Genomic DNA, 7,500 nt, shown 5'->3' on the forward strand with positions numbered 1-7,500 from the left:
TTTTTAATATTCTTTTCACAGATATATATATATCTATATATATGCAGCATTACAGATCCACCATAAGTACATCATTACAATGTACAGGCACTTTGAACCTAGACATAGTTTAATGGATAGTGCCTGTCGTGCATTATGCATCAACAGACTGGCATAACATAACTCAGCTTTCAAATGTAAGGCTGCACCAACCAATATCACGATTCAGAGCTAATTCACTCATTCTAGAGTACAGTTTGATAGGGCATTTTGAACAGCCAACCTTTTAATATCTGCTCCAACTATGAGCACTAATATTGCTGGAGAAATAAAAAAAGAAAAAAGAAACACGTGGAAGGGAACTAAACAGATAATCTAGTAATATGTCAAAAATATAATTCTAAACTCTTTCTCATGCATTCTAACACACAAGCTTGCTTCGACATATACATGAAAATCAAACTACAGCGGGAGCAATGTTTCTGAGATTATGAGCTCATTGCCCGACTCATAGCAATAATGTACTCATATATGAGCATGAATTGTTGGCCAAATCCCTATATTTTCTACTGTTCATTGTCCCATCTTAAGAAAGAATACGTTCAACTTCACGTCTACATATCCGCAGAAATCATAAATTCATGAAGTGATAAGGTCAATTATAATTTCTGTGTAATGACTTAGATAAACTTTTTTTTATAGACTTTTAATTTTTTTTTTCCTCCCCATCAAAGTTCTCTCAAAACCTCACTGCACAAACTTCATATCCAAATATATCAACAGAAAAACATTTGCAATACTTTTACTATCTACAATACAGCAGAATAAAAAATTCAGTACACCAAATCATGAAATAGAAAAGTCTTGACAACAACAGAACAGGAAATAATAAGGCACAACACAGAGCATGACTATGATGTGACAATCTGCATAAACGTCAATAACTGTCAGCCTGTACTAGTGACAACGTAAAAAAAGAGAGGAGCCATGTTACAGAGTTGTGCACAAAGCTCAAATTAAATACCCAAAATGCTAGTAAATGACTCAAATAAAAACATAATACACTACACTGCTTGAGGCTATAGGTGAAAGAAATTTGCCTATCATTGGTGTAACCACATAAGAGTGCTGACTTGTCCAGGCAGCCAAAAAACCCAGTACATTTTGACACAAAATGCCAGGGATCAAGTATTACTTACGAGAGAAGATATGCCTGGGTTGCTTCTTTCATATATCAAAAATGCACATACAAGCATCAGCTACTGTGAATGTTTAATCATGCTTACTTTCTCATGAGATCCTTCCTAACAAGCCAAGGTGAGAACAGCTGACACTAACATAACCACAACAAGATGCTACTCCACCACACAACCACCTAATCAACAATATCATCCCCCTTTTTAATATTTTTTTTCTCCTCAGTATCATGGATGCTTAGTTGCTACTTAAAGACACATCACTGTTACAGTGGCATATTTGTGATGTACATCTCTATTTACAATTTGCTGCCTATGCAATGCCTTCAACATCAGTATCACAGAGAGACATAAGCTAATGGTGACAACATAAAACAACAACTGGCCATTGTCAGCCTGCATGGTATCAATACCTGTCAGAACATCAGGGTTGTAAGTCTAATGCATCACATTCACATGGCATGAAAACATTTGTGCAATATTACTCTGGCCGAGGTTTTCGCAAAGCATTCACACACATCACACCCAAATGTACAACATACCAAATTTTTCATCCTTGATCAAATGGGGGCTGACTAACAAGGTGAATGATTCCGATGTATAGGGTGGTCCAGGCGGTATAAGAAGTCTGTTTATGTCAATGATAACAGCTAGCAAGATGTGCTCTGCTCCACCAGGGAACATTTAACATGACATTTAACACTGTGCAAATTCATCTCGCAGACTTCAGAATGCAGACACATTCTTGAATTCAAGTATGTCGAGTTTTCTTGGTTTGATAGTTGACAACTGGTTCTGTGGATTTTCATCCTTTTTTTCTCAGTAAGTCAGTCAGTAAGTATGTGTAATTACTGAGTCCTTGGCAGCAATCATGCCACACTCAAAATTCCAAGCAAATCTTTTTTTTCATAAAGTCATATCACTTGTTCACTTTCACTTTTTACCAGCCACTAGGGAACAAAGATTAACATTTTTTCAGACAAAAGTTTTCACTTAACACTAATTTTGGTCTGCAAATTACTGTTGCAAATAGTCCAGAAATGTTGAACAATTTCTCCCATTCCTTGAAATTTGGCCCTGATATATATGCACTATTTATTTTTTGTCCATCAATATGATGATTTTGTCCATGAATACAAGAATTTTATTTTTCTTCATAAAATCTATTGAATTATTATACTCTTAACGCAATCACCTGAGCATAAAGTCTTTATCATTATTTAGTTGAGATGGAAGCCCTTCTCACGAGTGGCTGCTAGGAGCCTTTCCTTCATTATATTTTCAGAAGAGTAATCTGGTAACTTCAGGTAATGGACACATGTATTAACGGACGGGTAGGAGCCGTCACCAGCATCAACCTGTGGAGGGAAGAAAACTTTGTTAAAGTTGAATAAAAAATAATTTTGTTACCAAACTTTATTACTAATATTAATGCCTTCCACATTAAATGAAAGTGCACTGCAATATTTCTAAAGCAATTCATAAATCCTGTAGCTAAATAGCTGAAATCAAGTGACAGGAATCATTAAATCCTACCTTGCGAACCACAGTCAAGCGAGGATGTAGATTGGCCAGGCCACCAGGAGGCAATGAGGAGCATCCGGTTGTAAACTGCAAGAAGGCTTTACGTTCCTCTGCTGTAAGTCCTACAAGAATGTTCACCAGTCTCAAGAATCCTGGGGAATCTCTTGTGTATCCCAGCTTGGGTTCAGTGTAAGCCAGGATATCCTCACGCGTCCACATGGGTGCCTGGTCACCGCACAACATCAGCCGTAATTCATCTGGACTAAATGCACCAAGTTTCTTTAGAGGGAACACCTGGCAGAATCCTGCCCGGAAAGCTTCCAACTGCCTTCTAATGCCACTCTCTAGAGCCCAGTTCAAGGTAAGATCAAGATAATCCTCCACATTGTCTAGGGTCACCTCCTGGTCAGACCCTCCTGACCTGAGCTCAATGGAAGTGTAACCCAAGTGTCGTGATGGAGCAGCATACTGCATAGTGAGACACAGGTCCTCTAGTCTAACTGCTGGAGGTCCTGCACCCTGGCTGCTGCTTGGCAATGGAAGGGCCAGGTTGTGGAGCTGAAGGCGCCGATCCTCCTCTGTGATGGATGTATCATTAACAATCTGCTGCTTGATGGCCACGAGGGATTTGAGTTGTTGAAGGAATCCTCCCCGTTCTTCATCTACTTCACACAAGTCCTCTAAGGTCAACAGCCCCGTAAACCTTTGCAAAAGAAAAAAGAAATTAATCAAGTATTCAGGAAATTGACAAGAATTAGGAAATCAATTCTTCTTGTAGACCAAACACTTTATTATAAGTAATACTTATTAATGGTTCATTTTCTGAATCATGTTCAATAACTCAGTGTACAACTGGTAATCATTAACTTTGTAACAATAAATAAATTCTACACTTACCAGGGCTGAGTATCTGTGATGCGATACTTGGGAGGGTCTAATTCCAACTCCTTCTCGCTCTCCTCGCTAATAATAGAGGAGGTCATGAGATCCTCCTCTGCAGGCAGAGAAGACAATCCTCCACGAGGCTTGATAGCGCTTCCAGCAATGCCTCTGTCCTTCACATTGGCAAACTCACCATGGCACATGAGTTTGAGGAAAGGACGAGACAATGGCAAGTCCACAAGTCTGTTATCCTGCAAAGTCTTGGCAAGGAATATTCCCAAGAAGGTGAATAATTCAACAGCTTTGTCACATACAGAGCTATCCTGAGGAAGGGGAGCAGGGAAGAGGCCTCCTTGACGACGGATGTAATATCCTGGAGGCCTGGCCTGAGAATCCCCATTCCCATTACCACCATCAAGAGCTGGGGGAGTGATGGGGTCTGCAGTCTGGTCATCACACAGCCACATTCCAAGATCAGCACGCTGTAGCTCTCCTGCCACCAGTGCATAGAATTCCAGAGTGGGGCCCAAGCCAGTACCTTCCTCTTCACGGAATTCAACTTCAAGAATAGATTTGCGTGCTGCATGAATATGCATGACCTAGAAGAACAATTAAATTATGGCTGTTAACAACAAACATACAAACATATCTGTAATAATCTAACATTCAAATATTAAAGGAGAAGGCTATCCCTTATGCACTTTACTAAATTCAAGAACCATTTTTTAAAAGTCAGAGACCTAAATGGATCTAGGCACATTCCCATTCCCCCAAATCTTAAAACCCATACCCCCACTATTGTTGCTACAGTCAAATATATTCCCCAACTCACAGGCTGCCTATCCATTCAATACTTTTTCAAGCTCCCCATCTCCATTTCCTCCTAACTGTGCATCAAAAACTAAAGGCAATAAAATCAAACTAAAAAATTCTCCCTTCTGCCCACCTGCTGAGCCCACTGCAACAGATTGGGGCCACGAGGAACAGTGACCCTCTCGTGCTTAAGCCGTCCAACCCTGTATTCATGTGGGTCATCTCGTCTCAAGCCTCCACGGCGTTCGACGCTAACATCACGTTGACTTTGGAGCCACACCAAGGACCTAAGAAAAGTCAATGGTTATTATTGTTTGGTTACTATATCTATCATTATCACTCATAATCATTATCATAATTGTAAGTATAATCATAACAGTCATGATCATAATTACAATTGTTATAACCATCACACACACCATTACAAAAAGAACTAGGATTCCTACCTCTCAGGACCAAATGCAGTGCAGTTGAAGTAAAGGTGTCTAGTGTCAAAGGGAAACAGCATGGGGGTGGCATAGGTCAGGTCTTCGCACCACGACGGAAGCGCACCACAGGCAAGGACGACAGCCTCTCCCACCTTGGAAAAAGTTAATCATCACAAAATTACACATAAAATACAGAAAACTCCTTTGAACCCTAATCAAACTAATCAACCATAGGAGAATAAAAACAATGAAACAATAAGCGCAAACCCTATAATTAATCAATCTACAAAACAGTCACACATTTTACTAACCTGCTGGACTAGCTTATTTCCAACTTTCTTGGATTCAAATTCTTCACACCTCACTCCTAATGTATCCATTGGTGAATCTAATTTTTCTGAAAGAATGAAAGGAGAATGTATTTAAGTACTTAGGAAAGAATAATAGAATAAAACATACATAAACATTCAAATATAATTCACCTTGAAAGAATTCATACATAAAACTATGATATGCAATTAAAATTAATATTTTTTTCCATCATTCTTTAACAAAAATTGTTGTAAAGCTGCAGAGACACCTTTAACAACCATAATCCATAATCTTCCCACAAAAAAAAAAATTACAAGAGTTAATATCAATTGATAGATGTACAAAAACATACCTGCTGCGGCGCTATCTTGTCCTAAAATAAATAACTGACGTAGCAGCTGTAGCACATCCTCCACTGAAGGATCCCCAGTGGCAGTTGTGCTCGTGCTGCCAGGGTGAGTCGAGCCTGCAGCTTCTGTGAGGATGTTGGTTCGGGAACTGCGACGCTGGAAGGATTGGTGGCCAGAGGTTTCCCCTTCCGTGCCTTCATCTTCACGAGCCTCACCATAGACAAGACTGGAATTAAGAGTGTTTGGTTATTCACTGATAACTGGTGAGAATGACATGTAGTGGTAGAATCTCAATAATAGAAGTTATATCTATTTCATTTTAACTTCAAAATAAAAGACAGAAGGTGCATGAACAAATAGAAGGATAATCAAAAACACAATATTTATAAGACATATATATATAAAAAAAAAAAAGTTTACTAGCATCTACTCACGTGTAAGTTGGCTCCCAAATCCGTCTCAATCTCTCCTGCCGTGAGGGGAAATTGGCAGTGTTCACTAAGGTCTGAACAACACTAAAGATGGTTGAAGAACTCTTTGTAATGGGTACATCGACTTCTGGTATCCCGGGGAGATTGGGTCCCCGCAGAGTGAGACTGAGTCGAGGGCCACTCACTACCTCAGTTGGTGCATCACATAAGTGGTCCTCCGTGCCTGGGGCTGGAATCTCCAGATCTGTGCGTGTGTGATTAAGCATTAGATTGGTTAAGATTTCAGGTTATCACTTCAGATCACTTTTTTTCTCTATCTATTTATGCCCCTGACTTCTTGATGAAGATCTCTCTCTCTTTCTCATTATATCCCAACTTCCCTATTATGCTCTAACTTTTTTACTAATACATTTTCCCCATAAATTACAATCTTAGTACAAATAAATAACAAATAACCGAGTGTATACCCTTTCTTCTTTCAATATCAACCTAAAAGACAGACAGGCTCTGCAGACTCCCAACACCAAACTCCAGAACATAAACCTTTTGCTCACCTTGTGTTTGGTTTACATTAGTACGTCCTGGACGAGGGTCAAAGGCTGGAATGAGAGCTGGGAACTGTCTTTTTATGACAAACTCGTCATCCCATCCTCTTCTCTTGCCGTTACGGACCTGACGGAACGAGGAAATCTATATCACTATATTGTTTTGCCCCAAGTCCTGTTGGAGCCGATGTTCAAGAAGCTTCAGAGCTTCAAAGTTTCAAAAGTCTATCAAATCAGCTTATTAAGAAAAATATTTATCTCAAATGTATAAAAACAACAGCTGAAGAGTAATTCCATGATGCTTAGCATTAAAACAGCAGCAATTGTTACACTGTCTAAAAATCTGTAATATAATAATGCACTAAATTTTACCTTCACAACATTATTCAGTTTATGTGGCATAAATAAATCTATATAATTATATTGTTTTGCCCCAAGTCATGTTGTACCCACTGTCCGAGAACCTTCACAGCCTCAAAATTTCAAAAGTCTATCAAATCAGATTATCAATTATGTATTCCTCATCTCAAATGTATAAAAACAACTACAGAACATTTCCATGATGCTAAGCATTCAAACAGCAGCAATTATTACGTTGTCTAAGAATCTGTAATACAACAATGCACTAAATTTTAACTTCAAAAAATTCAATTTATGATGCATAAACAAAACCAAATCATTACTATTAACTGCAAACCTTCCCATACTTAAGTAGAAAATAACTAAATAGTAAAATAAAAATAATAACCTAAATACATCTTTTTAAAGAATCCAGTACATCCAAATACTTTGCTTGACTAAATCTACGTAAAAACAAATAACAAATAAATAACTAAACACAACCAAACCAATGAAATAAAGCATTCCATTCTATTCTTACACTGACTTCATAGCACTCCTCTTCTTCCTCATAGTCATCATCATCGTCATCATTGTCATCATCATCATTTTCATCATCATCAGGATCTGGCAGTTCATCATCTGTCAACTCAGCAAGCAGTGTACTTGCCCGACAGCTTTCAAGGAAATCCTGAATATAA

At 38.5% G+C, this 7,500-nt stretch overlaps 1 protein-coding gene across 18 annotated transcripts in view; it reads right to left on the minus strand.

Annotated features, from left to right (window-relative positions):
- Positions 1-7,500, minus strand: part of Ufd4 (ubiquitin fusion-degradation 4-like) — a 209,361-nt gene that overhangs the window by 30 nt on the left and 201,831 nt on the right. For 11 of the 18 annotated variants that reach the window (XM_070119581.1, XM_070119582.1, XM_070119584.1 and 8 more), the window contains 10 exons: positions 7,341-7,490; positions 6,470-6,605; positions 5,919-6,159; positions 5,487-5,710; positions 5,134-5,219; positions 4,841-4,974; positions 4,528-4,681; positions 3,597-4,180; positions 2,712-3,402; positions 1-2,533 (listed from right to left, as the gene is read on the minus strand). The exon at positions 1-2,533 is cut by the window's left edge and continues 30 nt beyond it. In XM_070119581.1, coding sequence (XP_069975682.1) covers positions 2,396-2,533; positions 2,712-3,402; positions 3,597-4,180; positions 4,528-4,681; positions 4,841-4,974; positions 5,134-5,219; positions 5,487-5,710; positions 5,919-6,159; positions 6,470-6,605; positions 7,341-7,490 — 2,538 coding nt within the window. In that variant the 3' untranslated portion in view covers positions 1-2,395. The remainder of the gene's footprint in view (positions 2,534-2,711; positions 3,403-3,596; positions 4,181-4,527; positions 4,682-4,840; positions 4,975-5,133; positions 5,220-5,486; positions 5,711-5,918; positions 6,160-6,469; positions 6,606-7,340; positions 7,491-7,500) is intronic. The other 7 variants (XM_070119592.1, XM_070119591.1, XM_070119586.1 and 4 more) reach the window with 3 other exon arrangements.

This window comes from Penaeus vannamei, unplaced genomic scaffold, assembly GCF_042767895.1.
Source record: "Penaeus vannamei isolate JL-2024 unplaced genomic scaffold, ASM4276789v1 unanchor366, whole genome shotgun sequence".
Classification (NCBI taxonomy): domain Eukaryota; kingdom Metazoa; phylum Arthropoda; class Malacostraca; order Decapoda; family Penaeidae; genus Penaeus; species Penaeus vannamei.